Raw genomic sequence first — 18402 nt, forward strand, 5'->3', positions numbered from 1 at the left:
TATATATACATATCCATACACAAATGTTTTAACCTTTTTTCTGTGCATACTAACAACTTTTTGTTGAAATAAATTTTTTTCGGCATTTCCGATTATCGCTTAGGATACTGAATACACTTCCGTTTAATGAATTGCGCCCTGTGGGGACACACACAGGAACGCCATGTTTTGTGTTTGTTTTTCGTTCTTCGCCTGTTTAGAATGAAAGAAATTATGTCTAACACTTTAGGATAATTCAAGCCCTTGCCTAACAACGCCCTTCTGACGAAGCCCCGGTGGGGGGTGAAACGTGTCATAGGCGTGGGCTAGGTGTTTGTGTGTGACTGCTACAGCTGAGGCCGCCCGGACTTTCCCTCTTCCAATTTATAGCCATTAGATTTGTAACTGGAGATATTACAGAAACTCGGAGTTGGAGAAGAAGACCACCTCTTTAACCATTGAATATATATTCCGGATTTAAAACAACATTCATACACCATTGGATTCAGCTAAATAGGATCTCTATCCTGATTGAAGTACAGCCATGAAACAAACTGGAGCAGCTGTTCAGTAAAGGCCTGTTTCCACAGTGAACAATAAAGCCGAGATAAGGTTATCTATCTCCTGAACCTACTGCATTCATCACAGAATTTCGTTATACTGGACGAAAAAAACTACTCTGATCCTTTAACTCTTATTTCAGGAGAGAAAAGTATTCTTTAGCAGAATTCCAACCTTCATCAGAGTGACCGACCCTTCAGGACCTCCCGTCCTCCTTTTCCCCATCTTGGATAAAATTACTACTTTAAGAAAAGCATTTGTTCAGTAAAGGCATATCTCTGCGGTGGAGAAGAAAAAGCCGAGATGAGGTTAGACATCTCCTGAACCACTTGTATCTGAAGCCGAATCCATCTATATCAATGGTAAAACCACTCCGATCTTCCAACTTTGGCCCACGGGCGAAAAAACACAGTACTGTGAGTGAAATTTACCTTTTTACAAAACAAATGATATAGCTTTGACGTGGACTGTTTCCTTTTCTATTTTTTTCATACACGTGTATGGTAATTTTTCATCATTATTCAAGACCTGATATCTCCCTTCCAAATAGTTGAGAGCTTGAGTTACATCTTTGACATCAAATCTTCACATCTCCTTAGAGTGGAGCGTTCTAGGGTGTGCCTTCTACTCATGTTTATCCACACGCATTTTTTTCATTTACTAGCCGTATGCAGTCATATATATGTTTGTTTGTGTTTTTGATATGGATTTTTTGATATATGTGCAATTTTAATATATTTAATAAACATTTTTCTACGATAAAACATTTTTGTGTTTAAACTTTGAAACTGTGGCGGGATCCCCTTTTGGGGTAAAATTTGTGTTTCTGTTAATAAATATAACAGGGGACCCTCCATTGAAATTAAATCAAAGCTTTATTGATAAAATGATATAAATGTCAAACCTTCCCACCCCGTATTGTATGTCCCTGAATATTGATCGGCTTGCTTCCTGGACAGACCCTTGCTTGTTTATTGACCACGTTTGTGCCTGCTGCCTGGACTGATTCTTTGCCTGGATACTGACCACGTCTCTGCCTGCCACGTTAACTGACCTTTGCCTGGATACTGACAACGTCTCTGCCTGCCGCCTAAACTGACCTAGGACTGCTTATCGACCACGTCCCTGCCTGCCGCCTGAACTGACCTAGGACTGCTTATCGACCACGTTTCTGCCTGCTGCCTGGACTGATCCTTTGCCTGCATACTGACCAGGTCTCTGCTTACCGCCTGAACTAATCTCTATCTGCTGCTTGTAGTGATCGATCTGCATGTCCCACTGACAATGTTCCAGCCAAAACACCAGTCCCAGCCATTCTCTGCTGACAACTGCACTTCTGGAACCACAGGTACTGTTTTGTTTACCCTTTGTTCAGCTTCCTGTAGGTTATCATGGTGCTCCTTGAAATTTTGAGCCCCTCTATGTGGCTAGGCCGCAAAAAAAGTCTGACATGTGTGGTATCCCCATACTCAGGAGGAGTAGCAGAATTTGTTTTGGGGTGTAATTCTAAGGATTTCTATGCTGTGCGTTAAGCTATATCGTGTTATTTCACAACTTTGTGTAGAAAAAAAGTTTTTTTTTCCTTTCTTCATTTTCTAAAAACTTGTGGCAAAAAAATGAAGTGGTCAAAAAACTCACCATGCCTATTATTAAATACCTTGGGGTGCTTGCTTTCCAAAATGGGATCATTTTGTGGGTGTTTCTACTGCGCTGGCACGTTAGGGCCTCTAAAAACGCAATAGGTAGTCAGTGAATGAAATGCGTAATTTATGCCCCTTGAAAGCCTCAAGGTGTTCCTTGGATTTTGGGCCCCTCTATGTGGCTGGGCTGCAAAACGTTTGACATGTGTGGTATCCGCATACTCAGGAGGATTAGTAGAATGTGTTTTAAAGGTGTTATTATAAGGATGTCAAAGCTGTGTGTTAGAAATATCATATAAAATTGTCAACTTTGTGTAAAAAAAAAAAAAAAACATTTTCTTTTTTCATTTTCTAAAATTCTGTGGCAAAAAAATGAAATTTTCAAAAGACTCAGCATGTTTTTTATCAAATACCTTTGGGTGTCTGCTTTTCAAAATGGGGTCATTCATGGTAATTTTTGGAGGCACTTCATGGGCTCCAAAAATGTGATAGGTAGTCAAAAAACAAAAGTGCAATTTATCTCTATTCAAAACCTCAAGGTGCTCTTTGGAGTTTGGGCCCCTCTATGGGGCTAGGCAGCAAAAAAGTCTTACATATTTGATATCCCCATACTCAGAAGGAGTAGCATAATGTTTTTTGGGGGTACAATTTTGTGTGCCCATGCTGTGTGTTAGGTATATCTTTTTAACTGACAACTTTTTGTAAAAAAATTAAATAAATGTCTTTATTTTCTGTGAGCGTTTACCAAAAAAATGAAACCTAGAAAACACTCAACATGCATATTATCAAATACCTTGGGGTATCTTCTTTCTATAATGGGGTCATTTTTGTGGGGCTTTCTACTGTCCTGCATTTTGGGGCCTCAAGAAATGCGATAAGCAGTCAGGGCACCAGGGTTGATACAATTCAAATATAAATACCATAGTCTGTGGACTATATAACTTTCACACATTGTAATTATTTTTTTATTTTTTTTTACCAAAGAAATGTAGCAGAATACATTTTGGCCTAAATTTATGAAGAAAGATTATTTAAAGGAGAACTATGAGATGAGTGCTTTTCACTCACCTCATAGTTGTAGCCGACCTGTGACAATGAGACTGTCACAGGTCGGCTCAGTAGATCGGGAGGTGAGCAAACACATACCGGCGTTCGCTCACCGCTCGATCCCGTCACGGCTCTCTGCCGTGACAGGGGAGGGACTGGATTGCCCCCTCTCCGCTCCGATCCGCCAGCGCTGACTGGCGGAAAGGACTGGGGAGGGTACAGCTGGCTCTGCCTCTACATAGGCAGAGCCCGCTGTCAGTCACGCAGCTGGGCGGATCCAGACAATTGTCGGGATCCGCTTCAGCTGCGGCGTCTTAGTATACTACGAGCAGCAGCTCGCGGTATACTGCGGCGTCTCAGTATACCGCGAGCTACAGCTCGCGGTATACTGAGCCTAGGGTGGCGGGAGGACGCTAGTTTAAGCCCCCCAGTTACCATAAGGAGAGCTATGGGGAAAAGCCTTAACTCCATAGTTCTCCTTTAAGTGCAAATTTTCATAGCTTAACATAGGGAAAAGTTGTTTTTTTCCCCAAAATTTTCAGTACTTTTTCGTTAATATAGTAAAAAATTTTAACCCCAGTGATGATTAAATACCACCGAAAGAAAGCTCTATCTGTCCCCAAAAAAGGATATAAAATGTATTTTGGTACAGCATTGTATGGCTGAATAATTGTCAGTCAAAGTACTGCAGTGCTGAATACTGAAAAATGGCCTGGATGGGAAGGGGGTTTAACACCGCGGACTTCAAGTGGTTAAATGACCACCATATTCATGCTACTAGCACCATTCTCTCTTTATTGGTTGTCAGGTGGCTGGCTCCGCCCCTCATATATGTTGCGTGGAGCAGGCGGTGTTCCAGCACCATAGCAACTGTAAACAGCTCAGGCATTGCTGCTAATCATCGCTGTGCCTTCCTGTTAGAGTGGACAGTGTCTTGTGTGCTCAATCAAAAGCTGACATTTACAAAACCAACATAATGGTATCCCAATGTAACAAAACTATTTCAAACAGCGTCACATGGTGATTGCTGTATTAGGGTGTTATCATGTACATAGTAGATAAGGCAATGAAACAATATGAGGCTTACAAGACATATGGGAAGTCACATGTGATGTATATCGAATATAAACATACGGTAATGACTATGTGAGGAATCATCTAAGGTTCTCAGAATATCTGGGTATCGTATGGATATTGCATGTACTACCATGGGCAACCAATGACTGTCACGGCATGCATCATTTGTTGGTGTAATGTGTGGCCACTGTGGAATGTACTGAGACAGTAAGATGAGGGGACTAGAAGGGGAGGAAAGGCAAAATAATAGGCCTATGACCCTAAAAACCCAAGCTGTTTTAGAAAAACCCATGGGTAGTTTAAAAAAAAATCAAGATGTTACTGGGAACAATATTATCTGTCCGACAAGAAACGTGTACGATAGATTAATGTTCAGACCTCATGGAGTAACGGTGTTGAGTGTATATATCCAAAACGCCTCTCTGCGTAGCAGCTGTAGATCTCTATTGCCTTTCCTGTGGTTTGGCAGTAGGTGTTCTATGACCATTCCACTCAACTTGTGTATTTGATGTTTCTGTATTAAGTGAATGGCTAAAGGTTTGTTTTTGTCCAATTCCTCACCAGTGGTGGTTTTTTTTTATGGATGTTCTGATATCACTCCTGTGTTTTTGAAAACGCCTTTTAAAAGGGCCCTTGGTCTTGCCCACGCATGCCAATGAACAGGGTTACTTCAACATGTACACCACATATTCAGAATTACAATCGAGATATCCCTTAATAATGCAATACATATTCCTATGATGAGGATGTAAAAAGTGTTCCCCTTCTACAAGGGAATTGCATATGTTGCAGTTATGGCATCTGTAACAACCAGTTATATGTGAGATCTTGCAAGTGCTGTTTACATATTTGTCCCTAGGATCGGCCTGAATCAGGTGATCCCGTAATGGCTTATCACAGCGATACACCTGAAGTGGTGCCGTTTTTATGACTGGTTTTTGTCTGCCTGCAGGATATTCATAAATGCAGATATGGACAAAGCAGGACAGGAGCGTGACTACCAAAACGGATGTGGATAGATATATGAAGTGCAACTTGTAAATGGATCTTTGTATATGAAAATGCATGACACTGTTAGTAGTGGAGGCTTGATAAAGAGGGATTCCTCGAAACGCGTAGCCACTGGAGACACCCGACCACCCGAGACCTCTACCACCTGAGACCTCCACCGCCTACACCGCTACTGATCCTGACCAACGACGCACGGCGTGCCCCAGCCGCGTGTAGCTCCTCCCCACTCTTTCGTCTTTGACCGACGCGGCTCGGCCCGGCCAGCCGAGTCCGTGGGTGGCCATACGGATGCGCACCCCCAACCGATCAGCCCGTCGTACCATCGGGGACACTCTTGCGACCCGGTACCTCTCGAAGGAGTGCGCCACACAGACCACGGGAGAGCCTCGAACCGTAAGTCCCTTTGTCCACTACTAACAGTGTCACGCATTTTCATATACAAAGATCCATTTACAAGTTGCACTTCATATATCTATCCACGTCCGTTTTGGTAGTCGCGCTCCTGTCCTGCTTTGTCCATATCTGTATTTTTGAATAGACAGGGTCCTCTCCCAGTATCAAGGAGCTTCTGCACACCCTCACACAATAGTCACCTAATTGTATTGTGCCCACAGGAGTGCGCTTTATCCTTTTTTGTATTTTCCTGTGCAGGATATTCATGCTTTTCAGTGTGGTCCTATGAATGGTTAGTGACATGTCATTATAGGTCTTTTCCAATGGGATCCTATTTGTGTCCTTTGGCACCCCTTTATGTTGGGCTCTTTCTTTGGCCTTTAAGTAGGACAGTGTCAACCACAATGTTGGAGTTCTCGATGACGCATGTTCTCGATCTGTCTTTGACATGTCCTGGGGTCAGAACAGATTCTCATTACTCTCAGAAATGGAGAAATAGCTTTAGGGTGAGAGCTGTTGTAGTGTAGGATCGTGTTCCCATCTGTGGGTTTACTGTAAACAGACATTCGTATCGTCTGTGCATCTGCAGAGACGAGGACATCCAAGAAGGCTACTTCTTGTTCTGAGATTTCAGGATTAAATGTACTACCTGTAAAGATTCTATTAAGGTATGCCACAAAGTCATAAAACTGATCAACACTCCCATTCCATATAACAAAAACATCATCTATGCATCCTTTCCAACAGACAGACAAGAGTATTATAAATATCCGATTTGGAAATATGCAATTCTTCTAAATATCCTACAAATAAATTGACAAACGCTGGTGCTGTTGAGCTACCCATTGCAGTGCCTTTAGTCTGCAGGTACAATTTCTGTTCCAATAAGAAGAAATCATGTCCCAATATAAAACGCATGCATTGCAGTATATTCAAAAGGCCACTCTTGTGATTCGTCCTGCATCAGAAAGAATTCCATGGCCATCAGTCCTGCCACATTCGAGGTGTTTGTGTATAATGAAGATATATCCATTGTTGCAAATTTCTACCCTCCTTCAACAGAGGCGTATTGGGTAAGATTGTTGAGAAAATGATCAATGTCCTACATAAACGCAGGTAACCTTCTTACAAGTGATTGTAAATGGTGATCCAGTACTTGTGCTAATGGTTGGGTGATGGAATCTGTACCAGACACGATAGGCCTGAATTTCAGGGGTTCGACGCCTTTGTGTATTTTCAGTAGGCTGTAAATTACCGGTATTCGTGCATTTATATTTGTTAGGAAATCTGACACCTCTTTGCTCACCCAAACGTTTGTCACCCCTATGTTAATGCCGTGAGGTCCCTCAGCGTGTTATTAATGACTGATCGGGTTGTAGGGGTGTAGCTGGTCTCATCCAGCAACATGGATACCATTCTTGTTCTATAGTCAATGTAATTAATCATTACTATGGTTCCCCCCTTTATCACCTGGCTTGATGATTATGCTGTTGTCATTTTTGAGTTCTCGTAGAGCACACTATTCATTTCTAGACATGTTCTTAGATTGCCTCCTTCCTGTGTTCACATCATTCAATATTTCAAAGTCTTAAGGTGCCCATACACCTTACAAGTATCTGCAGATTTTCTGTGGTCAGATGGAAAAAGTGCAACAGATTGGCCCAGGTGGAGATTACTCCATCCACACAGTTAAGTGTAGATGAAGGAATCTGTTGCACCTTTTCCATCTGACCACAGAAAATCTGCAGATAATTGTAAGGTGTATGGCAAGCTTTAGTGAAGCTTTCAATTGTAGGAAATTGTCAAGGTGGCAGGAAACAGCTCTTAACCCTGAGGGCTTGTTCACACCAAGCGTGGAACAGATGCAGAGCAGAGTAGTTACAGAACGTATCAAAAATGCATCCAATGTATTCCAATGGTATTTTAGGCTCTAGTTCACACCAGAGCGTTATTTTCTCTGCTCTGGAATGCACCAAGACGCATTCAAACACATCAAAACCGCATGCAAACGCCCTGAAAGCCCATTTTAGGCTAAAAACAAAAACGTCCCGGAATGCGACAAAAACGCGTCACAACACACTGCACTGCATGTGCAGAAACTCATGCAGATCTGGTCCACATTTGGTGTAAACAAGCCCTGAAGGGAGACGGATCTTTTTGTTGTGTCATGGTGCAGATGTAGCAAAATGTTGTTTAAGTTTCAAAGTTCTTTCAAACTTAAACAAATCAATATCAAACTTAAACACATCAAACCGCCCACTGGGATAGAAAGATAAGCCCATAGATAGTAGATCACACTCACCCTCCGTGATGACTCGTGTAGATAAGTTCACTACTGGGCTCCCTTTGGGGGTTTGCCTCTGTATGCACGTGTCCTGACACTTCCTGATCCTGCATCCCCCTCCTGGGTCTCCTGCATCTGTGACTCTTGGAAAAAGGGGAGCCGTGCCTCTAATTTGACCCGAGGCTCCAGTTGCTGTTCCTGTGTCGCTGTGACAGATTTTCTGTTGGTGCTTCACTTTCTGCAGGTGAGATGCCTGTGCATCGTGTCTGTTTTGAGAAATTTTCCCTAGGGGGAGCTCTATTCCATTGCCAAGTATTGCCAGTGAGCCAAGGATACACCCGACCTTCCTGATAATCCAAGTTGACGTGCTTGAATTTATTGTGTTTTGTTTGTTGTTGTCTTTCAATATAGGTGCTGATGTGAGAGTCACTTTTCTACTACACGATACTGATCTGCAGAGGCATCTGCTGTTATCTCAGCACTCACCCATTATCTTAGGTTATATCCGGTCAGGAGTGCGATGGGATCTACTTGAATTACTTTCTTTACAGGCACATAGAACTACTTTTTTTTCTTTTTTTAAACTGAAGAGGCGCCTAATATTAATGTTAAAGGATTGTTGCATTCCCAGCAAAATAGAATGGGGTCCAGAGGGAGGTCATTCCTCCACCAGACCAAGAAAGTAGATGTGGGGAAAGTTGAATGGTAGTAACTCGCAATGTTTAGTTGAGAAAGAATAGAAGCTCAAAAACATCACCTGAAACCACATGCAACAAATAAGCCATTTGGTATTTTAAAGCTGCTCACCAACTCTATGATCCATAAGTTACAGCAAATGTCATTAAAAATTGGAACCACATAAAAAAAATATTCAGACAGAAGCTGTAGGAAAAATACCCTGACTGCATTCCTGTTAGAGTAAACACTTCCTCAGGGGGATTAAATGTCTCAAGTTTTTAAACTGCCATGTTATGCTGTTCTGTTGTATTGTTATTACATATGACTAGCTTGTTTTGTGGAACATCTGATTATTAAACTTGTATTCTCATTAACATGATATATATTTACATCAGCATACAGAAAATAAAATCACATATGTACACTATACATAGCCAATAAAAGAAGAGAAACAACTAGCAATGTAGTAACATAAGGACTTAAAGGAGAACTATGGGGTCAGTGTTTTTCCCCATAGTTCTCCTTAGGGTAACGGGAGGACACAAAAATATATGTATTCACAACGTATTTAATGGACCTGCATAAGACGTGATGACGTCAGCAGTCCTTAGACCACTGGAGCCCAGGGTACAAAAGGCTGCGGGGACCAGTCTAGCAGACTGGAAGGAGCCGGGTTCAGGTAAGTAATTCTGCTTTAATCCAGCCCCTAGACCAAAACAAGCCATTAACTCTTGCAATTCAGGGATAGCCCCCCTGCAAGGGTAAGTTTTCGTTACCACAGAGTGCTTTAAAAAACACTTACAGGGCATATTACTGCCCCAGCCTGTGATTGGACAGTGAAAAGAGAAGCAGCAAACTGGTAATCTCATATCTGTCACTTTGCATCTCTTTCTATCACAATGTTCTTTATTAGTACATGAACACAACTGACTGCTCACTGTGCTGCTTTACTCTCTCAGTCTGGGCTCTGTTGTAAAGTAGATTGCAAGAAACTCATGTTAGGTCAAATTTATGTACCCTCACTGCTGGCATTTAAATAGTGCATTTAATAATGTACAGTATTGATGAATTCAGATCTGCATTGATTTGTGTCTTTCATAGCTGCCTAGAGTTTAGCTTTAAATTAAAAATGGAGAATACATTTCTATTGAACTGGAAAAAACAGGTCAACTGTAATAGCGTGCCTCATGGGTGTGTACCTTTTTCTGCTGTCAATATTTACTCACCACTTTTACACAGATTAGGACTCAAAAGAAAAAAGGAATTCTGTAACTGATACACTGAACACTGTGTCTTTGTCCTTGTGTACAATGATGTATACAATGATGTTGAATCAAATCCAGAGAGCAATTATAGCTAAACTTCAGCAAAGAAAAGAAAATAAGAGTGAGATCCTGGTAATTATATGCTAAATATAGGAGCTCTTAAAAAATCTTATGTACAGTACCTTATTTCTTTTGTTTAGGTAGAGTTAAACTCTACATTGTGGTGGGTGGGCTTTTGTCATAAGATTCAAGTATGCACAGTGAGTTTACACACTGGTATACATTACTGGGCAATCAGGCAAAAATTTATCTGGGCACATTATTTGATCAAGTATGCCATTTCCCTATACTGTAGGTGGGAGTTAAACAAACAGTGGAGCAGGGAAATAGCAGAGCAGGAGTTGACTTCGCACCATGAGGGACGAAAGGGAAGCTGTAAAAGTTACTGGGTACCGACAGGGCAAAGGTAATACAGGATGCAAAACATTATGCCCATGTATTTACGTGGGTATGATATGACCAAAAGAAAATATGCAAGACAGAAATAGAGATTTAGGAACCAGAGTGTATCTACTGCAAAAATTATTTTATTTGATCAAAAATACTGTATTAGACCAAAACACAATTCAAAATTCCCAACATCTTTCCTCATGCATTAAAGAAGTATTAAAGGCTGGGTGTTTTTTAACTTAATACATTCTCTGTATTAAATTTAAAAAAAGCCTAGTACCTTTTTGACTCCCCCTTTCCCCCTACACTTCAGGGTCGCTTGTCACCGCCGCGGGTCCCCGAAGCGATCCTCTGTCCGAAATTCCTGGTTGCGGGGGAGGAGATTGATGGCAGAGGAGCCATAGGCTATGGACGCACACAGCCACGGGTACCTCCATAGCTTAGCTGTTGGAGGCACTCGTGCAGGGGGCGGCGAGAGTGCTGCGGGGAGCCACTAGAAAATAAGGAATTCAACGTTTATAATTAAAAACACTACACAATTTCTTGAGGTATGGGCATCATATTTATAAAAAAAAAACATGAAGCTTTAATATAAACTTTAAAAACCAGACAATGTTGTCTATAGCAAACTAACTACACTACACTTCCCAAAATGTCCTGATATAAAACCTAATGGGTCTATTATTAAAACATTTTATCCAACATTCATACAATTAGAAAAATATGTGAATCTTGAATGACAGTTGTGTGAATATTGGGTGAAAACATTTAAAAGTAGATCCCACAATGTCCAATTGTATATGTCACAGATGTATTTGTCCCTATAATTATTAAACGTAACAATAGAGTACTGTAATAATAAGCCTACAGTATATTGGAACCAAGTATATATTGCAACAGATGTGTCCAAGGGATATATATTTCACTTTATAGTGATCACAGTGTCCAATCCTATACCACTGCTCCTTATACACAATATACAGCAGTTGCTTGCATATTCATGCGTGGACATGTGGATGAAATGTATTGTTCATACCACAGTAAGTATATCACGGCATGGCATGCAAGTCCCAGCTTATTTTTTCACTCCAAATGCATGTAAAGAGCCTCCCAATGAACTAGGGAGATAACTTGGATAGTGCTTGCTCTGAGTTGTCAGTGCTTCTGGTAGTCCTGAAATGTTTCCACATCTCCAGCCATCATACCAGGTATGTACTCTTTCACTGCCCCAAACAAAACCAAAGCTCTTATCTACTGTGGGATGTCCCTTTCCAAGTTCCTGTTAGTAGTGAGTCATCAGCCTTGGTCATGTGGGTACCAGGTGGGACATGTCTATTGATGTGTTTCATCCTAATGCAGGACTTCGTCACGACATGTGTAAGCATTCCTAGATAGGGGCCCCTATATTATTGGTTTTCGATACACGCCACTTGCTACACTTAAAATGGCCTAAATGTAATTAGTGGTCACAGTGATATATAGAACATGTATTTTAGCATAGGATATCCTTTAGTCCAGGGCTCAAAATTTCCACTCGCCTGCTCGCATTTGGCGAGTTAAAATAAATTGAGGGCGAGTGGAAATTTGGGTCTCCAAGTAGCGGTCCGCGGGCCAACTCCAGCCCGCGAGCCGGTACTATGAGGCCCGCAGCCAGCTGACATGTCAGGCACGCAATCGCAGACCGCGTACCTGACTTGCGGGAGCAGCTCCACGGTCTGCATCTGTGTCGGCTTCCTTCGGCCGGAGCTCTGACAGTTCTGAGCTCCGGCCGAAAGTAAGTAAGTATGTGAGGAGGATCGATGCCTGGTTATCTGGGGGTGATTAGTGAGGACTGCTGCAGACCTAAAGGACTTGAAATTTTGAGCCCTGCTTTAGTCTATAGGCTTAAATGAACCTACCCGCAATTAGTAGAACAAGAGGAAAGGTGGCCACTATGGGGAACTTCAGGAATAACAAATAGTGAATGTGATTGTCTTCAAAGGCGCTGTAGCTGATAGTGAGGCTCAGACAGCGAGTATCACCTCCAGGCAGTGGACAGAAATCTCCCTGGAATGTTTTGGAGCAGAATATAGAGAGGGAAGAACAATGTCCGGTTAGAAGAAAGAAAGAAGAAACCACCTTGGAGAAAAAAAAAAAGGCTTCAGGCCCTTAAGAACCAATTTACAGGATAAGGCAACTAAGAGACTTGCCTTGCAGAGATGATAGCAACGAGGAAGTCAAGTGAGAGAAGGTATAGGAGTGAAATATCCCTGGTGTCACTGGGGAGCATACATGGGGAGCAATGTGACATCCTGGACAAATGCTTTCACTAGGAAAGAGGTCTTTGGAAGAAAAATCACCAGGGCCAAAACCTGACACTTGATGGTACTCAAGGCCTAATGATGATCCAGACTGGACTGGAGGAAGGACAAGATTCAGCCCATGGCATACTTCCTAGGCCTTGCGCCCATGATCCACCATATAGCGTGAGGGATATGCCATGAGGTATACTCAGAACTATACAATGTATAGCAAGAAAGGTAAAGCCTTTTGTGTCCAGTCACTGTAGGCAGCGTGAGTCCATGCACATCTGCAGGAATGTTGAGCTGTGAGATTGACAGTGAGGCTGGAAGCAGAGGACACGAGTCTGTGATCGTGCACCAAGATAGCAGGCGCAGTACACCCACTGGAAAGGAGGCTACACAGGTGCAGTAGCATTCCAGGTCTTCAGTCCCAGCAGCTAAGAAAAAAGGTGCCAACTTAAAAAAATCAAAAAAGGTACTAAACTACTCCCGCTGCTGGCTGGAACTAAATAAGTTCCCCTATCCTATGGGTATTATATTGTGTTTGTGTGTACTAAAATTCATCTTAGTGTATTAAAGCTAAAAATATAAATTGTATAAACATTCGCACGAATATCAAGAAATTAAAAAAATGTTTACTATTTTTTATTCAACAGGTTCTTTGCTTTAAGAAAATATATAATTGCTTAGGGGTTTAAAGTCATTTTCTATCCAAGAAATCAGATTTTGGCATTTGTGTGCAAAAATGAAAAAATTGCTCCGGTCCTAAAGCAGTTAAAACAAAAACAAAAAGCCTTTTTTTGTTACAGCATACACTTTCCATACCAAAACATTGTTTTTTCTTGTTTTGAATAGAGTGGATAAAGGTTAAAATGCCTGTCAGGTTTTCATTGCTGTCTATCCCCATTGTAGAGATCCCACTTATCTTCTGTGTAGAAAAAAAAGTGAAAGTATATATCTGAAATTTAAGGTCTTGTTCGCACCGTATGCGCTGCGTTCCAGAGCTGTAGCTGCTTGAACGCACCGCAATCCCTCACAAAACTTCCCCCTGCGTTCTCAGGTGGGAGGGGGCGTGGTGGTGCATTGAATTCAATGGCACCACCTCTACCACTTAGAGCAAGCAGCATTTTTTGCGTTTGCCATAGGACAGAACAGTGGCAAAGTTTTGTCACGAGTCCAGGAAACGGTGCCATTGAATTCAAGGCACCGCTACGCCCCAGAAAGCAGGGGGAAGTTTTGTGAGGGATTGTGGTGTGTTCCAGCAGCTACCGCTCTGGAACGCACTGCTGTCACTGGAACAAGCAGGAGAAATCTCCCCAAGGGGCAGACCAGTTCCAAAGACAGCTGCCAAGGGTGGAATTTCTTACTTCCTGTTGTGTCTATGAGTCAAGAAGTAAAAGTAAAGCTTTTCAATGGGAAAAGAATGCATGCAAAGTCTGAAAATTGTTCTAACCCTTGCTCACACTTTCCAAAACTAGTTGTAGCTTGAGTTCCGCGTAATGAGTTTACCTAAGAGATGTTGGGTTATTGAGGACCTGCACCTTCAAACTGGCAACTTTGTGCCTAATACATACTCAAAATTCAAAATACAAAATTAAGAAGTAACTGCAGCAAAATGTATTTTTAGGTTTGGACAAACTGGTAAACAGATAGAACTTTTTTCAGGTTTTTATTTATTTGATGCCCCCCACTGGGGATATTTATCTTCCTATCAGAACAGGAAGTGATATGCAATCTCTCTAGTGGGATCACAAACTGCAACAAAACCATAATTTCAGTAAAATATGGAACGGTTAAAAATTCTGTCAGGGTATGTCTATCTTCCTTTCCCCATGATACATAGCTCCAGGCATTTATGTTCCTGCTGTCACAAAGCCAAGAACATTTGCCTGAACTGTATACACAGTTCCATCACAATACTGTTATGGCAAGTACTCAACACCTACATACCCCTACCCCAGTACAGTTAAATTCTGTTAAAAAATGTACAATTAGCTTCAACAGAATTGGCAGCCCTAAGCCCCCATTCACACTTTACGACAGGTGACTTTAAGCATCGCATTTATGCATAGGGCAGTTCATTCCTTACAATAGGCTCTGTAAGAAATGTGGCAAAAAAGTTCATGCACCTTTTGGAACTTGGTGCATTTAAAGTGTCATTACCAATAAATGCCACTACAAGTGTGACACGCAATTTTTGCAACTTTCATGAACATGCACAAAATCATGCAACGCTGCATTAATTTACACACTACACATGTGAAACCGTGGGCTAACAGAATGGTTCAAATGGTACAAAAACCAGTGAAGTGCTTGGAATTCACAGAGTTACAACAAAGATGCCAGCTGATTAATGAATAACATGTAAATACATTCAGGGCCAAATCACCAGATGAGCTGGGGCTGCACTGGAAGCCTTTTCTAGTGCAGTCCCAAAGCACAGACAAGGCTATTTGCTTTGTTTACAATCAGGCCAGGCCTCTGAGAAGGTGTGCTGTAAACAAAAAATTAAAAATACTGCATACAGTACTTTTTTTTTTACGTGCAGCGCAGTGCAACACAGTACAACCGTATTGCACCATTCTGTGGCTGTTCAAACGCAATAAATGTTGCAATAAAGTTCGAACCAAAAATTTAAACCGTGTGATGGACTGGGACCAAAGCATTAGCACTGTTTGTCAGCGCACAGTGGCCGGGTGTTAAGTGTAGCTTGCTGCTGTGAACAGACCCTTAAAAGAAAATCAAGTTAAAGTGACATTAAACCCTCAGATTTTTAACATAAACCAATACTGTAATGTGTGCCTTACTGTAATCCATGGTAGTTTCCCTTCTCTTTGCTGCGCTTCCTTTTAAATCTGTATCTGTTCTCATGCTGGGCAGATCTTCTGTTTTGCAGCAGACTGCCTTGTCTCCGAAATGGATACATGGTGTCTGTGTGAAGGTTCACAACCTGAGCCAGCACTACAGGAGGAGGCACTCAGCTGCAAAGGGAAGTTCTCCCCCAGCATGAGAAGAGATACAGATTTAAAAGAAAGAGCAGCAAAGGGAAGGGAAACTGCCATGGATTACAGTAAGGCACACATTACAGTATTGGTTTATGTTAAAAAATCTGAGGGTTTAATGTCACTTTAAAGATGCGAATATAAATTAGGAGCTCAAGAACTTTAAGCCCCCATTCACACCTGAGCTATTTAAAAAACGTTTGTGGAATCACTCAAGCATTTGACACTCAGATTTCTGTTGCATTCTATTGTGCCCATCAACATGCTAAAAAAAAAAAAAAAAGAAGAAGAACATGAGCATCTTTGGGGCATGATTGCACATTTTGACCAATCTGAAAAACACCTTATGGCTCATGCACACAGTTGCATTTGCGCATACAAGCTTCAGGCTTTTGACCATGATCAGGAAGCCAAGCTAGTGATAACAGTCACCCATAGACATAAAATAGCTCTGCATCTATATGCTGGCACTAGCCTAAACCCATATATAGGGTACAGCCATATTCTACAAAAGTAAAATGTGTTCGGGAATATGTCCACACACTATACGTGTTTTCACCGGCGTATAGCCATTCATGCCTAAGGGTGGCTATACACACCAGCTGGGCTTCCCAGGCAAGGAAACCTGCCCAAAGCTTTACGTTGTATGCCGTCTTCTCCTCATAGTAACTAGCTTTCCAATGACTAAGGGCCCATTCACACTGGGCCTATAGTGACACTAAACTCAGGAGATAAATACATTCAAGTACCTTTTAACTATTAACACAAATGTATCTTTATTTGTGTATCACTCAGCTGTAGATCCTCAAATAATCTCTGAATTCAAGTCAACACTGTCCTTTCTTCTGGAGGGTGGCTACTTTTGTTCTCCATGGTCCCTGTGTGTGTGTTGTAAAGTAGCCACCGCTCCAAGCTTGCTCCCGTGATGGACTACAATCTCAATACAAATGAGTAAACTAAACGTGAGATTGTAGTCCATCACGGGAGCGAGCTTGGATTGGTGGCTACTTTACAACACACACACAGGGACCATGGGAAACAAAAGTAGCCACCCTCCAAAATGAGGGCTTGTTCACACCAAATGCAGACCAGATCTGCATGTGTTTCTGCACACGCAGTGCAGTGTGTTATACTGCGTTTTTGATGCGTTCCAGGCCGTTTTTGTTTTTCATTTTAGAATGGTCTTTCAGTTCGTTCCAGGGCGTTTGCGTTTTTGATGTGTTTGCATGCGTTCCAGAGCAAGTAAAATAGGACTTGCTGCAGTTTTTTTTACATGCTCTGGAACTGAAAGCTGCGGTGTGAACTAGAGCCCAAAATACCATTGGAATACATTGGACGCAGTTTTGATCCGGTCTGTAACTGCTCTTGGAACGCGCTTAGTGTGAACAAGCCCTGAAGGACAGTGTCCACATGAATTCAGAGATGATTTGAGGATCCACAGCTGAGAGACACACAAATAAGATACATTTTTGTGAATAGTTAAGGTACTTGAATGTATTTTTAAGGTTTAACTCCTGAGTTTAGCGTCACTTTAATGCTGCAGCTGGGGATTGCTGCGGGAAGAAACCCATGTGTACCATTTCAGGTGCAGCCGCTATACCCATTCAATTTCATGACAGCAGCCACGTCTGTTAGTGGCAGTCCACAGGTATATCCCTGGATGCAGTATATAAGCGGATTGACGCCAACTGATGCAGCCGCTGTCACCCTGTCATTAACTTGAATGGGTACATCAGCCGCATCTGAACAGGCACACCTGGGACTCCTGCCACAATAATCCATATATTCTTGCAGCAGGAATCCCACACACAGTTACAATCCCTATGTGAATACAGCCACAGACAAAAAAAAGTACTTACACATAAAATCACATGTTCAAACGTGCAAAAAAAAATCCGATCCCTCACGAGTTAATGGGGGCTAACAGGTAATGAGGCTGGCTGTTTTTCACTATCCCCTGACCCCAAAACAGATTCCATCAGTATTTATACGATGTGGACTTTAACCTGCTTGTTCCACGTTTATATCACCATCCAATGCATGCAGCAGCATTGATTTTAGGGCAGACTGGACTTTACAGACCACAGAAAGGAAACAGCAAGATCAGTATGTAGGTGATAAAAGAGCTGCCACAGCGTACCTGAATACGTCTACTGGAGGAGGAGCGATGGCCGATCAATCACTTCAAGAGGGAGCAGGGAAATCCACCACCGAACTCAAAGAACGCCACACTCCAACTTGTCCCATAAAGTATCCTCCAGTGAGCATTGGTAGACAATGTGTGACCAAAGAAAAGAGGTCAATACCTCGGCACACTCTACTATTAAACTTCACGGCAAACTTTCCAAAACAGTAACGTGACAGTCAGCAGAAGTAATTGTAGAATCCACCCCCACCACCTCCGTGCTCTGAGCAGGCGCTTCCAACAAAAGCCACCACCCCATCCTGTGGCGAGGCAAAGCCAGACGAGCTCTCCTCCCACCTCTTTTGTCTGCTCTGGATGGGATGTTGGCTGGCTCGGTCACTTCTCCAGCCCGGAGTGCTGTGTGTTCGAGCAGGGGGTCCTCTGATTAATAATCGATGGTAGAGCATATGGATTCATGCTGTGTTCTATAGGTCCCCCTTCTCATGCTGACCCAGTTATACGCTGTGCTGTGTGTTTGAGCAAGGGGTCCTCTACCATTAATAATCGATGGTATGGATGCATGCTGTTTTTATTCATATATATATATA

At 42.1% G+C, this 18402-nt stretch overlaps 2 protein-coding genes across 2 annotated transcripts in view; both read right to left on the reverse strand.

The window, feature by feature from the left end:
* The window catches only part of LOC108797077 (tensin-3-like), a 143105-nt gene extending 125248 nt beyond the window's left edge, over nucleotides 1-17857 (reverse strand). The window contains exon 1 of the mRNA XM_018568643.1: nucleotides 17810-17857. The gene's annotated coding sequence lies outside the window, so the exon portion shown is untranslated. The remainder of the gene's footprint in view (nucleotides 1-17809) is intronic.
* A 176-nt stretch (nucleotides 17858-18033) lies between these two features.
* The window catches only part of LOC108797078 (polycystic kidney disease protein 1-like 1), a 125299-nt gene continuing 124930 nt past the window's right edge, over nucleotides 18034-18402 (reverse strand). Inside the window, exon 31 of the mRNA XM_018568644.1 lies at nucleotides 18034-18235. Within this exon, the coding sequence (XP_018424146.1) occupies nucleotides 18034-18235 (202 nt within the window). The remainder of the gene's footprint in view (nucleotides 18236-18402) is intronic.

This window comes from Nanorana parkeri, unplaced genomic scaffold, assembly GCF_000935625.1.
Source record: "Nanorana parkeri isolate BGI_ZX_2015 unplaced genomic scaffold, ASM93562v1 scaffold1223, whole genome shotgun sequence".
NCBI lineage: Eukaryota > Metazoa > Chordata > Amphibia > Anura > Dicroglossidae > Nanorana > Nanorana parkeri.